Source organism: Oenanthe melanoleuca, chromosome Z, assembly GCF_029582105.1.
Source record: "Oenanthe melanoleuca isolate GR-GAL-2019-014 chromosome Z, OMel1.0, whole genome shotgun sequence".
NCBI lineage: Eukaryota > Metazoa > Chordata > Aves > Passeriformes > Muscicapidae > Oenanthe > Oenanthe melanoleuca.
The window spans coordinates 40,353,040-40,372,569 of NC_079362.1; the positions used below are offsets into that span (position 1 = coordinate 40,353,040).

At 40.4% G+C, this 19,530-nt stretch overlaps 2 protein-coding genes and 2 long non-coding RNA genes across 5 annotated transcripts in view; 3 read left to right on the forward strand and 1 right to left on the reverse strand.

Annotated features, from left to right (window-relative positions):
• The first annotated feature begins 417 nt into the window (after window positions 1–417).
• QNG1 (Q-nucleotide N-glycosylase 1) lies at window positions 418–7,615 on the forward strand. The gene is made up of 4 exons (XM_056513146.1): window positions 418–878; window positions 1,866–2,125; window positions 5,476–5,671; window positions 6,936–7,615. The coding sequence occupies exons 1-4, from the start codon at window positions 542–544 to the stop codon at window positions 7,166–7,168; spliced, it is 1,026 nt and encodes a 341-aa protein (XP_056369121.1). The 5' UTR covers window positions 418–541; the 3' UTR covers window positions 7,169–7,615.
• On the forward strand, window positions 2,132–5,121 carry LOC130264723 (uncharacterized). Its single transcript, XR_008842507.1, has 2 exons — window positions 2,132–2,884; window positions 4,011–5,121. It is a non-coding gene; the product is annotated as an uncharacterized LOC130264723 (long non-coding RNA).
• Window positions 7,184–8,710, reverse strand: LOC130264722 (uncharacterized). The gene is made up of 2 exons (XR_008842506.1): window positions 7,819–8,710; window positions 7,184–7,729 (listed from the first exon to the last, which is right to left on the reverse strand). It is a non-coding gene; the product is annotated as an uncharacterized LOC130264722 (long non-coding RNA).
• A 76-nt stretch (window positions 8,711–8,786) lies between these two features.
• KIF27 (kinesin family member 27) overlaps window positions 8,787–19,530 on the forward strand; it is a 30,929-nt gene continuing 20,185 nt past the window's right edge. Inside the window, exons 1-5 of one of the 2 annotated variants that reach the window (XM_056513145.1) lie at window positions 8,787–9,084; window positions 10,242–10,314; window positions 11,002–11,396; window positions 13,403–13,603; window positions 14,949–15,886. In XM_056513145.1, the coding sequence (XP_056369120.1) occupies window positions 11,099–11,396; window positions 13,403–13,603; window positions 14,949–15,886 (1,437 nt within the window). In that variant the 5' untranslated portion in view covers window positions 8,787–9,084; window positions 10,242–10,314; window positions 11,002–11,098. Of the gene's footprint in view, window positions 10,315–11,001; window positions 11,397–13,402; window positions 13,604–14,948; window positions 15,887–19,530 lie in introns of both variants that reach the window. The other variant, XM_056513144.1, reaches the window with a different exon arrangement.

Genomic DNA, 19,530 nt, shown 5'->3' on the forward strand with positions numbered 1-19,530 from the left:
ATCATCACTCTCTTTAGTCAGTGGGAACAGCTGGCTTTGTACAGTGGGTACCTCAGTTAGAGAGGTCTGCAGTCGAGACTAAGGCAAAACGAAAGTGAGCTAAAACAGGTGTTGGATTTCTCTGTGCTTCCAACTTAATTATGTATGCAGGAGGGATTGTGGACGGTTCTTCGTTTGGTTCTTTGATGTTTTGATTGGGGGAAAGAGCTCAGCAACTCTACGCACACGTTTTTGTTCGTACCTCTGTCAGGTTTCTTGTTTTGTTTTTTTTTTTTTCATTCTCTCTCTTTTTTAAAGATGAGAATCTTGGGAAACAGCTGCCGAGCAGCTAGGCGAGTGTGCCCGCTGCTCCAGCCTGGCAGGATTCGAGGGGGCGACTCTCGGTTGGAGCGGGCCGGGCTGGGCCCGCCTCCCCGCGCCTGCGCGCGGCGGCCGCGGGGCGGAGCGGGGCCGGCGGGGAGCTTGGGCCGCTCCGCGCGCACGCCCGCGGAAAGCGCGGCACGGAGCCTGGCCCCGGCAGTGTGCGTGTTTCCTGCCAAGCATGGAGGTGTTCCCGTCCCCTCTCGAGTCCGCCAAGTTCATAGCCGAGCACAGCAAAGATGTCTCCGTGGACGAGGAGGGCGCGCGGCGGGTGGCGGAGAGCCTGTTCGACAAAGCCTCGACGGCGGAGTTCGGGCTGGCGGGGTGGAAAAGCCTCCACGAGCTGAACCCCCGTGCCGCCGACAAGGAGGCTGTAGACTGGGTGTTCCTGGTGGACACCCTCAACTTCTCCTTCTGGTCCGAGCAGGAGGACCGCAAGTACCTTGTGAAGTACAAGGACAAAACCTACAGCGGCTTCTGGTCGCTGTGCGCCGCCGTCAACAGGGCCCTGGACGACGGTCAGTGAGCGCCGGGGGCGCGGGGCCGGGCGGGGCGAGGGGTCGGGAGCCGAGCGCCGTATGCCGTGCAGGCGGCTCCGCGGGAGTGGGACACGCTCCTGGAGCTGCTGCTCGTCTGTCAGGAGCTCTGTATGTGCAGGCGTCCCCTGCGTCGGGGAACGCAACTGGAAGTGCTTTCTAAATACCCTTGTACTGAAACTACCTAACCCGTGGCTCTGAGTTATGTCTTCCATTCGAAAGACTTTAAGGATTGCCAGTAGTCAGCTGTGCTATAGCTGGGCTATTTCACATGTATTCTTAAGATAAGTTCCGTATTTCCAAGGCAAATGAAAAAAAAATGAGGCATAAAGCTTGAATCCTCTGGACTAATCAAATACCAGATCATCTGAAGTAAGTCTGAAAATCCAGAGGCCGCTCAAACCAGTATTTTAAACCAGTATTTTAAAGTTTTCTATTTAAACCCGGTACTTTAGCACTCACTTCTTTTGCTGTTCTCAGGGAAAAAAACCCCAACCGTTTGTAGGTGTAGATGAAAGTTTTAATTAATTTTCTGCATAGTTATTTGTAAATTGAGGAAGTATGAACATTAAGACACTTTTTGTGAATGCACGGCATGATTAAGGATCCATGGGAAAACAGGCCTAGTCTGACTAAACTAGATATACTGACTATATTTGCCAGTGTGCTATGTAAACATCACACTTAAAGTACGAAGACGATGCAGTTGGGAAAATTACATACAAAAAATAACAACGGTTCCCTGGTTGTATGTTGGAAATTTGCCGTAGAAGAAAATACTATGCACTCACAAATTTAGTTGTGAGCAGCTCTGTGGGTGCAGTTACAGCTGAAAACAAAGATGGGTTTCAGAGTTGATGGACTTCTTAGATCTTCCTATAGAAGTGCTTTCCTTTAATGGCCACTGCAATTAGGTCTATATGTTATGTTATGTGATAGCCTAAATATCTTACTTTCACTTTTCTGAAGGAATACCTATCACCAGTCCGTCTTACTTTGCCACCATGACGCTTGACCAAGTTAGGCATGTATTTCGCTCTGACACAGAAGTGCCTTTGCCTTTGATTGAGGAAAGACATCGGGTGCTGAATGAAAGTGGAATAGTTTTGTTAGAGAAGTTTGGAGGGTCTTTCCTCACCTGTGTTAAAATGAGCGAGAAGAGCGCTCAGAAACTGCTACGTATCGTACTGGAAAATTTTCCTTCTTACAGAGATGAGGCTGTATTTGAGGTAAGTAATTCTAAAGCTCTAAAAAAAATCCTACTATTTAGCAACAGTAGAATACTCATGATAGTCTACAATTATTCAGGAAAAGGGTCACTTTCTTTTTCCCACCACAGAAGTACTTTTTTTTTCATATGCTGTCTCTTCATCATGTTATTGTAATTTATTTTGGTATACTCTGAGTTCCCAATTAGATCACATCTCCTTTGTACTTTTTAAAAATGCATAGTATTTGAGATTATTCCTGCCTGAAAAATATGAATCCTTTTTCCTTTTATTCTCACTTCTCTTGAATTGCTGACAAAACTCTTCCCCCACTTCTTTTTATTTGTAAGGCTCTCTGCAGCTAATGAAGGAAGTGAAACTAGTAGAATTAATGCACAGCTACTGGGACTCCACCCTTTAACAGTTGATTCAACAGGCATTACTCAAATGACTACAGATTAGTAGTAACCCACACTTCTACAAATGCTGACAGTGCACTGAAGCTTTTACTGAAAGAAACTGATGGGAATTAAACGGTGTTCATCTGGAATTGTCTCCCAGTTTTCACCTATACAGGCATGATTTTCATTTAGTACCCGTGACTTATGTAGCAGCTCATGTGCTCGCTTGCATGTGCAGTAGTACTCAGCTGTTATGTCATTAAATCCAGAAGACTTTATGTTAGTGACAGTACAGTCTATACTACTAGTCTGTGCAGTCTTTTCAACTTCAAGTCACTGAAGCTTTGAATCTATTGCATTTATTGCCCTTCAGTAGGAGGTGTTATTTTATTCTCCTTTGTCTCCTGCTTGTGAAGTGAAATATATTTATATAAAGAAACAGAAGTTCTTTTGAATTCATCTTTGAAGCTACTAGTTTTGGTTTTTTGGGTTTTTTTTTTTTTACATATAAAGTAATACTTTGACAATTTTAATGATCGAAACGGGAATATTTTCTAAGTAAAGTGATATTTTCTTATCTTTATAGTGACTGTACTCATTGACGTTATATCTTTCATGAGATGATGATGAGTGCTTTATAAAGCAAGCCTCCCTAAAAGCAGCAGCAGACTACAGAATGAAAAGGTGTTCCAAAAATGATCCCAGACTGTAAGCACTGACTTAGTAATAAAGCCTGTTGCATGAATATAGAAGCTTTGTTTCTGCTTTCACTAAGCAAGATGGGTATTTTGAAGGTGTTGACATGGATCACATTATTTTTATGGCAGCATGTTGACCTCTCACAAGTAAGGCTTCTAAAGAATTAAGAGGGAGCTGGAAAGATGGTGAAATATCCAACAGCAAACCAGTGCTCTTCAGTAACTTTCCAAAGGAGAAATAAGAAATATATATGATTATAAGATAAGTCCTACATTAGAATCATACTATCACAGACTGCTACAGCTGACCTTCTAGGGAAGCTTCTAAACTTAGTACAATTATTTGACTGTACGTTTTTCCAAATATATATACAAAATGCTTACACATGTAATCACTGAAATTGCCAGTGTTAGTTTTTCTGAAAAAGAAAATGCATACCAAAACCAAAATCTCCAAAACATTTTTTTCTTCTTGGTGGATAATTCCTATGTAGATGCTGTGCTGCATTTGATTCCCAACAGCAGTTTAAGTTTTAGACTATATTGTACTCACTTATCAGGATTTTTGTGTTCTGACAGAGACTTAGTGGAGTCTTTTTTGATCCTCCCATATGTTGCATGTATTTTTCTTTTATTTACTATCCATCACCTGAGACTGAGATTGTAAAATTCTCATGATCCTATTCTTTGCTTTTTTTTTTTTTGCTTTTTTTTAATGGCTGTGCTATCACATTTTGCTGTTTGCACAATACTCCGCCTTTCTTTTAATGTCAGTAGGTACTAATTAGATATATCCCTTAATATTAGCACATTGTACTGCAAAGAAGATGCAAATGTTCCTGTATATGATACTATTTCCTGGAAAGGTAGGGTGTTGCAGAAAAGCAGATAAAAGAAGTATAGTTGTATTGCCATGTTGAAAAAGGTTCCATTTTTTGATTAATTGTACTATCTTTCCTGTTTTTCGTACAAAGAATCAAAGATTGGGTAAGGGTTTAAGGGACCATGCATAAGTGGGTCCAACCTCCCTGCTTGAGCAGTAATCCTAGAGCACACTTCACAGGATCGTGTCCCGACAATTCTTGAGCATCTCCTGTGAGGGAGACTTCACAACCTCTCTAGACTATCTGTGCAGTGAAGTCAATTGCACAGTAAAAAAGTTCTTAAGTTCTTTCCCTTTGACATATAGTGTCATCCACCTAGCACATTCCTTGCTTTCTGAAAAAGTGGGAAAATTTACTTGAAATGCTTCATAGTTTTTTTTTTAATATTGAGATTTTTGTAGAAACTTATAAATTTATCTGCTCAGTAATGAGTCACAGATTATGTTTTTCTTCTTTATTAAATTATGCAGCATGAAATGAAAAGTTCCATTCTAATTCTGCCTTCCTCTGCTCTTGTGAAATGGTGTGGTGCTAGAGAAAATCAGTTCTTTACTACTGGAAAATTCTTAAGTCTATGAAAGAATTGCACCCTTGCTTGGGGGCAGTAGGGGCTATGATAAAATCTGGTCTGCTAATTATTTACTTCTTGTTACCACTTCTTGTGTGATGTTTAAAGTGGTGTTTTGTTATTTAACATACAAAATCACATATGTTGTCCAGAAGTAAGTTTGTGCATCTGTGTCAAGTATAGAATGAGGCTCGGGGAAGGCAGGGATTTTGAGGATGTTTGCAGAAGTTGTTCTTTGAAATGTAGTTGAAATTTTCAGTGTTTTTGGAGAAAATCATTCAAAGACAAAAAGTGTAATTTGCTGTCAGGAATAGTTAGAGCATCTTGGCAGTAAACAAAGAGGAGCATTCATTAAAGTTTTCACTAGAATTCTATTTCTTTAACAACACAGAAAAATGGATTAACAAAATGTTTTAATTGTCTAGTACAATACATGCCTGTTATGCTTCTCTTGTCAAATTAAAAGGTTGGATGTACTGTAAAGTTTCTGAGAAATAATGTTGCTGGACATTCAGCTATAGTGTTTGCCAAGTGGCAGTGAACAACTACAAACGTGTTCTGAGATAGGGCATATTCTAAGCAATTTTTATTTGCTGCAGTAACTTTTATTATGTTATTCATTTATTCAGTTTATTTGTGAGCATTCCACATAACTCATGTTTGTATCTGATTTTGTTTAGATTTTAAGATACTTAAGAGTGTTGCAGTTTTATTCTGTTCTACTTTAGTAATGTTTGCTTAACAATATGTTATGCTTAATATGTTATTTGCTGTATTTATTGATCAGGCACTTAAATGATCCATACATTTCTTTCTTCAGAAAAAGAAGGTGTCTTTCTACAAACGGGCACAAATACTTGTGGCTGACACATGGAGTGTTTTAGAAGGCAAAGGAGATGGCGCTTTTGATGATATTTCCAGTGTGACAATATTTGCTGACTACAGAATTCCACAAGTTCTTGTTCACTTAAAAGCAATGAAGTATTCGGAAGAATTAATGAAAAAACTACGTGCAGGTTTGTTCTGTCTTTGCTAATATCAAGTAATCTCACCGCCTGATATTGTAGACTTTGGCTAGTTCTAAAATATAGTACATTGTCCATGTAAGAATTATGTGTCAGTTTCTTCCTCCAGGGAGCAAGGATTTCTTACATAGTGACGAGGTAACAGGAAGGAACTTTTTCTCTAACCATGATCTTGAGTGAGATCTTAGGGTTACTTTTTTATAAAGACCTAACTATTTTGCAGATTAAACATTGATAAGGGAGGGATTAAAGAGACTCGAAGATAATTTGAGTTTCCGAATGAGTTTCGGAAAAGCTGCTGTTGCAAAACCACTTTTCAGCACGAGAATAGTTACAATTTTTGAGGTTTACATAAAAGAAACAATGGTTTTGTCATTAATTCAAATATGATGTAAAAGCATTGGAATCCATCTTTATTTGTACTGAACTGCTAGTTAATAAGCAAAGTAATATTATAAGAATCCATTTTAAAAAATTGCTTTAAATGAAGTTAATTGCATATGACAGGATTTCGTTTTTAAAGCATGGTTTCATCTTCCCAGTGCTTAGTAACCATGAATTTTAATGAATGAAAATAAGCCAGTCTCTTTTTCACTGTAAAATGACTGTATTTAGATGTACAACTGCTATTACGCAATTTCAGAAATACTCAGGAAGATAAAGAGATTAATGCAGTTGCCCATGAATTTTAAAAGAATGTCTGTATGTGTATTTATATCTTTATGCATATCTATATATTAAATAGAACTCATAGACATTTTATCCTTCCGTGAATCCTAATGAGAACATTCCCCTTTAAATAATTCCACTGTTTCTCTGCTTCTCTTTACATCCAGTTCTTTTCGGGGACTGTTTGTTTTTTTATTTTAAAATCTTAAGACTTCAGTCATCTTGGCAGAAAATATACTGTGAAGTATAATAATTATATATTAAAAAGTATACTGTAATAAAAGACTATTTTTTTGTCTCTACAAGCAAAGAAATGATTTGCAGTACACCCTGCTGCTAAAACAGTTCCTTAGATTATAGGATGTTGTGTGAATTGAATGGGAGGGAAGCTTCTATGTGCAATATGGTAAAATAAAAGTAGTCATTAGAAAATGTATAGCAACATTGTTAACAGTTGCAGGGTAAGTAGTGAGAACTGGAATCCTAGAACGGAATAAATGTAAAGGGAAAAAACTTAGCAAATTTAGGCAGTCCTTGACCTTCTCTCTTTTGCACATAAATGGATTGCTGTTTCTTGTGTCTGCAGGAACACTTTTTCAGTCTGGAGACAAAGAAGAGGTAGAGATCCGTGGCTGTTCTATTTGGTGCTGTGCATTGATTTGTAAGCACCTGCAGGAGCTCTATCAGAAGAAGGGTCAGGACATGCAGGAAAAAATCAATGCGGTTTTACTCGATTATTATCTTTGGGATTATGCCAGGGATCACAGGGAAGACATGAAAGATATCCCGTTCCACCGAGTACGGTGTATATATTACTAAGTCCAATCTGATAGCTCTTGTATTGCTGCCTTATCTTTTGAACTGCAGTTTTGATTTTCATATGGTGATTTGTCATGCACTAATTTGGAACTGTTAAATCAAATGCTTGTTTTCTGGTGATGTAGTAACAATGTGCCTTTTTTCCCCCGTCATTTTGCTACCTTTTTTTTAATCTTTTGCTTGCCCTGACTGCAATTAACAGTGTAAACTTTGCCCCATGTTAAGATAGGATTTATTACTCCTTCTCTAATCTCTGTATTGGCATATGCCTGTGCGCACAGCCAGGTGTGTGCAGATCCTGTGGTGTACCTTGCTCCTTGGCCACTCCCTGTTCCTGCCCATTCCGTCCCACCCTGCACGGAGGTGGCAGGTGCTTGGCAGATGATTTACTGCTCAGATGTGAAATTGTAATCCGTCCATTAGTTCAATAAACACTGCAATGACAGACGTGCCATGGGGGTGTAACTGTGGTTTTTTCTGCTAGGAGGGCTCAGTCCATGCAGAGAGGGAGGTAGCAAGGGAGGGGAGGAATCACAGAATCACTTAGGTTGGAAAAGATCTCTGAGATCATTGATTCCAACTGTGAGATGTTACATAGTGATTTGTGTCATTACAGAAATACACCATATGATCAATGTAAACAAAAATACTGAATTCAAAGTAAAGCATGGACATGAAACACAGGAAAATATGATGATTTCATTACATTTGTTAAAATCACTTTGCTGTTCTTTTTGGGTTTATGCATTTTTTTTTACTTTGCCACTATAATCATGGGTTGTATCCACTTTTTATGTATAAGGAAATGCAGGCTTGTGCGAGCAGGAGCAGATTTGTCCCTGCTGTTACCTGCTTGCTCGGAGTGTAACCTGACAACATGTTTGAGCCTTGTCCAGACCTGGGGGCTTGTGACCACTGCTGCTTGAGGGCTGGCTACCATGTTTGGGCTTGCTCTGACTTGTACCCCAGCACAGAGGCACATCACAGCCCACCAAGAAACTGCCTGTGAAAGGAGCAGTGACCAAAGGTGAGATGGACGTGTTGGTGGAGCACAGATTCCCCACGCCCTCAGCACTGCTTGTCTGTTCCTTATCAACAAACTAATAAATTGCCTTATTGATTGACCTGCCCGTTTGTGTTGAGTAATTTACAACACAACCTATGACCGAACACAGTCTACTGTGTAGTGGATTTTGTCTGATAGACCATGGCACTGAGTGCCATATCCAGTCTTTCTTTAAACACCTCCAGGGTGTGTGACACCAATACCTGACTGGGCAGCCTGTTCCAATATTTAACCACCCTTCCCGTGAAGAAATTTTTCCTGATGTCCAACCTAAACCTTCCATATCACAGCTTGAGGCTATCTCCTTTTGTACTGGCGCCTGTTGCCTGTGAGAGGAGGCCGAACGCCATCTTGCTACTCCTTCCTTTCAGGCAGCTGTAGAGAGCAGTAGGGTCCCCCTCAGCCTGCTAAACACCCCAGCCGCTCCTGATAGGACTTGTGCTCCAGACCCTTCCCCAGCCCCGCTGCGCTTCCCTGGACAGGCTCCCGCGCCTCGCAGGAGGGGCCGGGCGGAAGGGAAGCGGGCAGCAGGGCCGGGGCCCGCCCGCCGCGCCGGTCCCGCCGCTGGGGGCGCTGTGCGCGCGGCGCCATGGCGGCCGTTGCCTAGCGAGGGCCGCAAACAGCGCGGGCCGCAAACTGCGCGGGCCGCCCGCCGCCGCCGCTGCCGCCCCTCGGCTCCGGCCCGGGCCCGCGGCACCCTGGGACACCCCGCGACACCCTGGGACACGCCGCGACACCCCGCGGCACCCCGCGGCACCCTGCGACACCCCGCGGCACCGTGAGGCAGGCACCCCGCCGGCCCTAGCGACTCTCGGCACTCGCGCGCGGTTCGATCCCGGCTGCTCCTCAGGTCTGGAGGCGTTGCAAACACGGAAAATCTGCTGGGCCGCCCTCACAACATCCCTGCAGGCGAAAAGGTTGTCAGTGTGTTTGGCGCTGCCTTATGGCAGCCGCGGGCGCCCGCACCGAAGTGTCTCTCCAGCCTTGACATATTGGGAGTATTTCATGTTCCCCCGTTCTTTTACAAAAGAGATTCTCAGGAAACAGGGTTTCCCTCCCACACTCGGGACGTGATTTGTTAATTTGTTTGTTTGCTTGTTTTTTAATATAACCTTAAAAAGAGAGTAGGAAATGTTGGCACTTAAGAGCTGCACTTGCTAGGGGGTACAAAAATGATGCACCCAGCTATCAATCAAAATCTGTAGTTAGTATGTTTATGTATCTGTTTCTGATTGCCATGTCCCTTACGATATGAGTCTTGGCTCATTCTCATGCTTTACTTACTTGTTCTTATGCTCAGTCAATAATAAAATGAGGCTTTTCTTTTTTCAAACTTCAGTTGTGAATGGCCAAGTCCTCAATGAGGACTTAGAATGAAATAAAATGCAAAAGCTCTTCTCTTTGCAGCTGTTAGACAACACTGTTTTAAGCTATTAGTTTTCAACAAACTTGAATTTTGGGGCCTTACCTGATTTCTGCCAGTTCAGTAATACAGCTTTCTTGAAGACAATGTGTGTGCGAGCAGGAAGTTCAGCAAACTTTACCTTGTATGACAAAGATTCTCAGAATCAGCAACAACAACAGAAAAGATGTGTGTAGTGATGCCTTAGGTTTTAACTTTTATATTTTTCATATTCTTTACTGCTTAATGTGTAATTCTGAAACTTCATATTAGGTGTTAGTAATGTCTCTTCACAGAGGAGTTAGATAAAACAATCTTTTCTAGCTAGAGCTAGAGGAACAAGGACAAGTGTTACCCAAAAAGCATAAACAATGGTGAGGGAAAGGGGGAAGCCAGGGGCTCAGACTTGATAGCCTGGGGCTGTGGTTGGACAATTGACCCCAATATGTAGATGAACCAAAACTTATAAAAGTGTAAAAACTCGTGACCGGGATCCGTCTTGGATTCAATTTGTGTAGCCCTGGCCAGGCTCTTGCACTGCCCAAGGTGTATCCTTTCAATAAATACCTATTTTGTTCCTTTTGCTCTGTCTGTCTCTGTTTCAGGTCACTCTTTCCAGGCCTCAGTTTGATCCCATGTAGATTTTTGAATTCTAGTGAAAAACAGCTATAAAGAAAGGTAATTCCTTAATATTTACAAGTCTGCTACTTTGCAATGCTTATGCTTTAAGAATGAATGTGCACCAGGCAGTATAAGGAACCATGTATGCTAAAATTATAATTTCTAAAAAATAATTAGTTTTTTTCCTAAAGTTTCAGATCAAAATCAGAGCAATGTTTTACATGTAGTAAATAGATACATTTTAAAGCACACTTCTTTGTGCTTGTTGAGTTAGAAATGTTTGGTGCTTGGTAAGTGGAAGAGGGTATTGAAGCATGTATATATATATATATATATATATATATATGTATATACATAGCTTTTGGAGAAAAAGGTTTGATTTTACTGATTTGTATTACCTATGCAATATGAATGCAGGAATGGGAAAATGAGAGGATCCATTGTAACCCGTTGCTTTATCAACAGTGTTTATTAACAAGCTCTTATGGTATTGTTGCTTTGTATGACTGTTATATTCAAACAGGAAATCAGGCAACTTTCAGACTTAAGTCTGCTAGCTTGGAAATTAATAGATTCAAAATTAAATTTATTAATTGGTTATATAGTTATTAATAGACCTGCTTTTATATCAGGTGCTCTTCAAGGTTGTAATGGTGCTTACATGTTCCTTAGGAAATCTCAATTTTCCACTTTAGAAGATTCCTTTATTTTGTATTGTGTAACACAGAAAACTGTTTTCCTTAGTTGCAGACAACTGTGAATGAGGTGATCAGAGCAGTGGTAACAGATTTCTTCTTGACTGTGTGAATACTGAGTGGGAAGCACAAGGCTGGAGTCTGTCATGGAGGAGATCCCAGTTAAAGTTGCAGTCCGAGTCAGACCTCTGCTTTCCAAAGAAATACTTCATAACCACCAAGTGTGTGTCAGATTAGTCCCAAATGCTAAACAGGTTATCATTGGAAAGGACCACGTCTTCACTTTTGATTTTGTATTTGGCAAAAGCTCAACCCAAGAAGAAGTTTATGCTGTTTGCATTAAGCCTCTTCTAGTGTCTCTGACTGAAGGATACAATGCTACAGTGTTTGCATACGGACAAACTGGTTCTGGGAAGACTTACACCATCGGCGGTGACCGCATTGGTAGGTTATAGAAAGTTTTTTTTTTGTTTTTGGGTTTTTTTAATTGGTAAAGGGTTCATTTGTGCAAGTTTAATATTTCTTACATAGCAGATGACGCTGCAAAATTTTAAGGATCGAGGAAAAAATCAAAACTTCCAAAATCTATGTAATAATTAAAATTCTAAAAACTTACCCATAAATAACACTGTACCAAAAATAGGTAAGAAAGGTCCAATTTGGTAAGTATTCTTTCACATTCCACATTTTAACATGCAACTTATATTAGAACTTGTTTTCTGAAATGTAGTGGTTTTGAAAATTTTTGCCATGTTTATGTTACCTTGAAAATGTCTTCATTAGGCACTTAATTGTTTGCTTGCTCATTCTGTGTTGTATTTGTTTGCTTTCTGGGGGCTTTTGAGAGAAATTCCTGTGTCATCAAAGAAATTTAGTATTTAATTCTTTCAAGTAGATATAAATAGAGTATTGTAAATATCTTGGTAGAGTCTTCCTTTTATTTAGAATATTAGGATCACAGAATCTTTTCGTTTGGAAAAAACCCCTAAAATCATAAAGTCCAGCCATTAATCCTGCATTTCCAGGTCTACAACTAAGCCTGTTCTATTGGTTGACCACCAGTGAAGAAACTTTTTCTGATATCTAATCTAAACCTCCCCAGGTGCAACCTGAGGTAATTTCTTCTTGCCCTGTGACTTTCTACCTGGGAGAGGAGAGTGACCCCCTCTGGTTACACCCTCCTGTCAGGTGGTAGTAGAGAGCAGTATGGTCTATCCTGAGTCTGCTTTTCTCCAGCCTAAAGACCCCCAGCTCTCTCAGCTGCTCCTCACAGGACTTGTGCTCCAGACCCTTCACCAGCCTTGTTGTCCTTCTCTGGACACACTCCTGCCCCTCAATGTCCTTCTTACAGAGATGGGCCCAGAACTGAACACAGCACTCACCAGTGGCCTCACCAGTGCCCAGCACAGGGGGACAATCACTGCCCTGCTCCCACTGGCCACAGTATTGCTGGTACTGGCCAGGATGCCCTTGGCCATCTGGGCACACTGCTGGCCCTTATTCAGCTGCTGTCAACCAGCACCCACAGGTCCTTCCTGGCTGAGCACCTTTCCAGCCACTCTGCCCCCACCCAACCTGTAGTGCTTAAGGGGACTGTTGTGACTTAAGGACAGGACCCCACACTTGGCTTTGTTGAGCCTCATATATTGGGTTCTTCTGCTTATTGTTGTAGCTTCACTTCTGTTCCCTTCGCTAGTAGTTATTTCATGCTCCTGTAAGTACCATTGCTAGCTAAATTGCTTCAGTAGGGGATGGCACAGTCTAAGGCTGATCATAGCTCTGCAATTAAAACCTTTTAGTTCAATGAATATATTTACTAAATTAATAGTTAGATGTGAACAACATCTAAAAACAAGTTTTTTTGGTAAAAAAGATTCTTGGCATTGTCTCATAGGCAAACAGCTTCCATAGTCTTGGATAAAGAACACAGATTATTAATGAAAACATTGTCCTATGCTGAATATTCTTTTAAAAAAGTAGAGTTTGGCACAAGTGTTCCGTGTCTATGAAAAAATAGGAAATTATTGTTAATGTTGGTCATATATCTTGTCTCACTAAGACAAGATATTTGATGGTTTTATTTTATGTAAGTAGAATTTATAATTTTTCAAGCCCTTGTGATGTCATTGCTAACCATATTGAGTAAGGATAAAGAAGAAATCTGTACTCTGAGAAGTATAGTTTTAAAGCAGAATCCATATTTTTCGTAACTTTAATGACTATAAAACTATGTAATTTAGAACTTAAATTTGTATCCTAGGACTGGATGCAAACAAAAATTCTAACACATACACACACAAAAATTACAAAAATTCTTGTGAACAATGAGCTTTTCAGATTCCTTAGTGTGTTGCATATGAAATATCACAGGCTTCTCTGAAATTTCAGTCTTTTTAATTTATGTGACAGAATGACTGCAAGTCTGTGTGACATTTGTGCTTATATTTTAGCATCACTTGCTGTGGATGAAAGGGGCATAATCCCACGGGCTATTCAGGAATTATTTCATCATATTTCTGAACATCGTAATATTAACTTCCATGTGAAGGTATCCTATATAGAGGTTTACAAGGAAGAACTTCGAGATTTGTTGGATTTGGAGACCTCTGTAAAAGAACTGCATATCCGAGAAGATGAGAAGGGAAATACAGGTAGGATTCCAGCTCTTAAATTTGGAGTTTTGTGTTTCTGTTTGTGTCCAAATTATTTTTGCTTTCTCTTGGAAGTGCTTATTCACTACTAGTGAATAAAAGGGGAAATAAAGTTAAAGAATATAAACTCAATTTCAGAATATAAACTCAGTTTAGCTGTTTGGACGCAGTGTGGGGTTGAGATTCCTGTGAGCAATACAGATGTTCTATTATATGGATGGAAATGGCAACAAATGGTAAAGTAAATAGACAATTTTTGTTTCTGCAAGTTCTGTCTAGAAACAAAATAATGTGTGATTATTCACTTGAATAAATACTTTAAGATTAAACCGTTTCATCTTCCTTCAAAATTACAATTGTTAAGTCAATTATATTGTATATGTCTGCTCCCCTTTTACAATGAAATGAATGTAAGAGACCATTTCATTAAGAGGAGGGAGAGTAGACATTTTTAGAGGCTTTGAGGTTAACACTTGCCCTATAGGTGTCCTGTTCCCCATGAAAATGTTAGAAGAATCCGCATCAGAGGTATTTTATTCTGAAAGCATCTAATCTGTTTTAGGTTTGGCTTTTTTTTCTTCTTTATATTCTAATTGTTTTGTTTACTCTATTATTATACTGTTATATTAAACTGTCATTTTGTTTGTAGCTGGGAGAAAGCACTAGTTTAGCATAAATCTTGCAGACAATATCATTGCTTCAAAAAGATCCCACATTATGTTTTAAATTATTTCTTTTCTTCAGTACAGTTAGAGTCAGCTTCAGTGAATTGTGCTAGGATGTTGTCCATTTCTCATTAAAAGAAAAATATGATAAAAAATATCATTAGTAAGAGTACTTGGTAGAAGTACACTTACACTTTATTAGATTACTAGCAGATAGCTGCCCCAAAGGCCCAACAATCTGCACTATTCAGAACAGAAATTATTTTCTTAGGCTGGGAATAATTTTTACTAAAAACTTTATCGTTTTTAGTCTTTTTTTTTAATTGGCAAAATATCCTTTGAGCTGACTTTGCTCATATTTTTTCTAGCTAGCGCTACACTGTAAATTTTAAAGGTAATGTGCAGTGTGTAAATGAGTTGTGTCTTGTGTCTATACTGTTTCAAATGTTATGGCACAATACATCCATACGATAAATATCTGCAAGTTTCAGATGTGTTGCACCTCATGCTTTCCACATGTTTCTCTTCTATATAGTTTCTATAGCTATATGTTATGACCTTATAATAATGCAGGCTTGTATTTTTCTCTAAACATTTTTATGGTTAGTGCTGTAAATTTTTGCTGAAGAGTTTGGAATTAATTAAATTATTCTTACTTTCACCTGGATTGGTGTTTAAAGTGATTGTCGGTGCTAAGGAATTCCAAGTAGAATGTGCAGATGAAGTGATAAGCCTGCTGGAAAGTGGCAATGCAGCTCGTCACACAGGAACAACACAGATGAATGAGCACTCTAGTCGATCTCATGCCATTTTTACCATCAGTATTCGTCAGAAGCAGTCTGCAGAGTATCAGAAAAATACTGATGCTGCACAGGAGTCAATCGCTTCAAAGTTTCATTTTGTGGATTTGGCAGGATCAGAGAGGGTAGCAAAGACTGGAAATACTGGTGAACGCTTCAAAGAATCTATTCAGATCAATAGTGGTCTCTTGGCCTTGGGAAATGTTATCAGTGCCCTTGGAGACCCTAGAAGGAAAAGTGTACATATTCCATACAGGGATGCTAAAATCACTCGTATTCTGAAGGACTCTCTTGGAGGAAATGCCAAGACTGTTATGATAACATGTATAAGTCCGTCCTCACTGGACTTTGATGAATCTTTAAATTCCCTCAAATATGCCAACAGAGCCAAAAATATTAGAAATAAACCAGTAGTAAATTACAACCCAGAAAAAGACCGAATTGATGAAATGGAACTTGAAATCAGATTGCTTCGGGAAGCTTTGCAGAGCCAACAGGTCAGTAATCAGCAGTTACATGATTTAAATGAAGAAAAAGCCCGTATCACTTCACTTGAGGAGCAGCTCACCCGCCTTCAGGTTCAATATTTCAGTTACAGAAATTGTGTAGATGAAGCCTTCCCCTTTCTGGTTGATTTGAATGATGATGTTAGCTTAAGAAGAAGTCAGCGGGACAGGTTGCAGAGCTGGATCACTATGGTAGAGAAAGTAAGGAAGGAAACTCTCACCATCCAGGAAACTGATGCAGGGACTGAGACCAGCCCAATACCGCATCACATCACAGTTCTTCAGCTGAAGAGGGAGCTAAAGAAATGCCAGGTATTTAATTATAAGCTGTTTATTTAAATGACTAAGTGAAAAAGCAATCTGCCAAAATTTGAACTCCATTTTGGAAGATGGATAAAAATGTCACCTGTACTTAATTTGACAATTAAATTTAATGTACAATTTTGTATAATTTCATTTGGCTAATCTCTGGGACATAGGTCTATTTTAATGGATGTTTGAATACGCAATCAGTGACGACAGTCAGCGACAACAAAGATAAGTGAAGTCACGTTACATTTTCTTTAGTCGGCTTCAAGATTGCTCTTGAGGCTGAGCTTTTTATCTGTTAGATTTTTGGTTTTAGCTATCTCAGTATGCTAGGTCTGACTGGGTTGGAGTTAGTTTTCTGTATAGCATCTCTAGGATGCTTGTTTTAGATTTGTGACCAATACAATACTAATAACACTGTAATGTTTTTGCTTGTGCTGAACAGTGTTTTGTACAGTGATAGGCCTTCTTTTTTTCTGCCTGTACTCCCCAGTAAATAGATTGGAGGGTGCATAAATAGTTGGAGATACAAACATGCAACAAAGCAGATGACCTGCACTAATCAAAAAGAGATTTAATACCACATAACGTGATGCTCAGCAATCAAGAATCAGCAAAAGGGAAAGGAGAAGGTTTAGGAAGATTAGGTGTATTTTGCTCTTAACTGGTTGAGCATTAGTCAGCCTTGGGAGGTGGTGGGTGATAGCTTTTGCATCATGTTTGATTTTATTTTCTTTCTCTCTTGCACTTCATCATCACTTACATCAGTTTCTATCCTGACCCACAGATTTTCTGGCTTTCATTTCCCTTTGCTCTTTCTCTGTCCTCCTAGGAGATGCGGATAAGGGGAAGTGAAAAGTTAGCTCTGTGTGCTTAGCTACCTACTGGAGTAACCCACAACAGTCTGTTTTGGAACTGAACCTGTGGCTTAAGGCTTTCAATATAATAACATATTTGATTATAGTGTGCTAGATTAAACATGTAGCTGTCAATATCTGTTTAATTAAGATGTTGAATGACTGTTGCAGGTCATGAAGCTGCATATTTGCTTTGGGTGCTGATTTGTATGTGTCCTTGAATATTTAGATGCTTGATTCCTTTCTAGCTGTACAAGCCTCCAAGAATCATTAATTACTATTTCCAGTTTTTGTTGTTTTGTTTGCTTTTTATCACTTTGTTTTCCCTTGCTTGGGAGAGCTATGACAAAACCACTGGCTGTCAGCTGGTACTTGGGTCTTACATTGTGGATGTACCAGTACTCCTTCATGGATAAAACCAGCAGCTATAATTTTCCCCTCTTCTTCTCTGAGAGATATATTTTGGAGAGAGGGAAAAACGTGGCACCTATCCCTTCCTCTCTTTCAGGACAGTTTTTCTTAGCTTTGATGTAATGGCTTCTGAGTTCCTTCAGTATCCTTATGTTCAGACTGTTCATACTGATGAGTTGTGATCACGACTTTGCTTATTGTTCATAACGTTAAGCAGCTCTTTGGGGTTGCCACACAGGAATATGCTCTGAGGTGATTGATCCCTGGGGTGTCAGTATATATGGGAGAAGTTGGGCAGGAGCACAGGGCCATTGCTGCCTCTGACAGCTTGGGATTTCATGTCTGAACAGGCTCATGAGCACATCAAACTAATACATCATTTGAAGGAGCAAAGGTAAAACGCAGTGACTTCTATAGCTGTGTTGGATCTGCTCCATGCCTATGAAATCAGTGACCAGTGCCCTTAGAATTGCAAAAGGTTCTGCTTTAAAAACCCACAAACAGGCTTGTTGTGATCTGAGATTGAGAAGGTCTTTTGGTCTGAGGCCACAAAGACACTAAACCAGAGACTGAATCCTCAACTGTAATAGCTGATCTTGTAATAAAGAAGAAACAATGGAAGCAGCAATCAAGTTAATAAGAGAATCAGCAGCTCCTGCTCAGAGGAGGAGAGAGGAAGAATGAGAACAGGCAGCTTGTTCCACAGCAGGATAGGAAAGCAAAGAGACAGAAATCATAAGAGTGGGTGATGGTAGTGGAAGCTACCTGGTCCTATGACCTAGCTGCAAGATAATGTGTAAAGATTTTGCCTGACAAGATGAACTAATTGCTACCTGGTTGTTCCAGAGCTGGAATAGCAGGGCTAACAGTCTGTAGCTAAAAGGTAGGGAAACACATCAACTGGGATTCTTTGCTAGGGATTGTGAGATTGACAGAGGGATTAGAAGAGGGTCAGCCACCTCCACGTTCTGGAGGTGACTCATACTGAGCACAAACTACTCTCTTAAGGAAGATATTGTCATCTAGTGAGGCATGTGGACTGCCACAGGGGAGTATGTTTAATGTTTGAGGGAATGACAGGTGGTGGAGGTGGTTTTCAGTCACATGGACAATAAACAGGCCTCAAAAGATCCAAACAATATACAGAGCACATGTTCTGAGTGGCAATAATCTATACAGGACACACAGACATCATATGATAGCAGCCTAGTCAGGCTGAATTAGGTTGACTCTGTGGCACCAACTTTGTGCAGTTTCCCAGCTCTGGCAATTTACTCAAAAGCTCTATTCCCTTTGCTTGCCATGGGCCTGCATCTCAGCTGTGGAAAGATTGTTACACAAGGTCTAGCAACTCAAAAGATTATGTGGATAATCTCTTTACCTCCTTGCTTGGGCAGGCCAGTTTATTGGCTACCATGAGTAGGAATTCCTCTGCTTAAGGGAAAGGGAGCCATGGGCCCATAGCACATCCCACCCTACAGTTCTATCTGCGTGACTGTGAAAAGGACATGAGAAGTGGGGTGGTGCACCTGTTTTGGTCCTGGAACTTTGCACATAAAGCAGTCTGTAGTAAAGGGGGAAGAAGCAGTGGTTAAAAAGGGTCTTCCAGGAAGATTACTGTTCCAGTTGCTGTCAGCCAATTCCTGAGATGCAGTAGACCCCCCTCCTCTTTCTGATTCTGATTCAGTGGACTTTTGGCCTTGTGGGTTTGAACCCCTGCTTCCACCCTGTGCTCTAATCTCAAAGGAACAAAGAGAAATCTCTGTGAATAAACCAGAAAGAACTCTGATGTTCAATTATTCTTCAATTATTCCCCAAAACAAGTTTAAAACCAAATGAAATTGTATGTTGATACCAAAAAATGGATGTATTTTGGGAAAGAGAGAGAGAAAGAGAGGGAATGAAGGAAAGGAAGGAAGGAAGGAAGGAAGGAAGGAAGGAAGGAAGGAAGGAAGGAAGGAAGGAAGGAAGGAAGGAAGGAAGGAAGGAAGGAAGGAAGGAAGGAAGGAAGGAAGGAAGGAAGGGAGGAAGGAAGGAAGGGAGGGAGGGAGGGAGGGAGGGAAGGGACGGAGGGAGGGAGGGAGGGAGGGAGGGAGGGAGGGAAGTAGGAGGAACAGGAAGAGTGAGAGAGTCAGATAAAGTAGAAACATACCACCTCTCCATGGATCTTAATGATGTCTCATTGACCCTCTCCCTCTGGTCTTTTTGGTGGAGGGCCCCCCACCAAAAGCATAGTATTCAATGGATTAATATACACTTGGGCCAGGTGGGAACACCCAGGTGCTTCCCCTGAGGAAGGGCCATGTTTGACACTGTCCCTTGGAAGACTTTGGGTCAGTTGCATAATTTTGCATTATGCACAGTCCTCTGGCACAGGCT

Excerpts from the sequence above, each read along its gene's own strand:
- QNG1 (XM_056513146.1), top strand. The coding sequence starts at position 542 with ATGGAGGTGTTCCCGTCCCCTCTCGAGTCCGCCAAGTTCATAGCCGAG. Across the intron at positions 879-1,865 it reads CAACAGGGCCCTGGACGACG|GAATACCTATCACCAGTCCG; the intron begins GTCAGTGAGCGC and ends ACTTTTCTGAAG. Across the intron at positions 2,126-5,475 it reads GAGATGAGGCTGTATTTGAG|AAAAAGAAGGTGTCTTTCTA; the intron begins GTAAGTAATTCT and ends TTCTTTCTTCAG.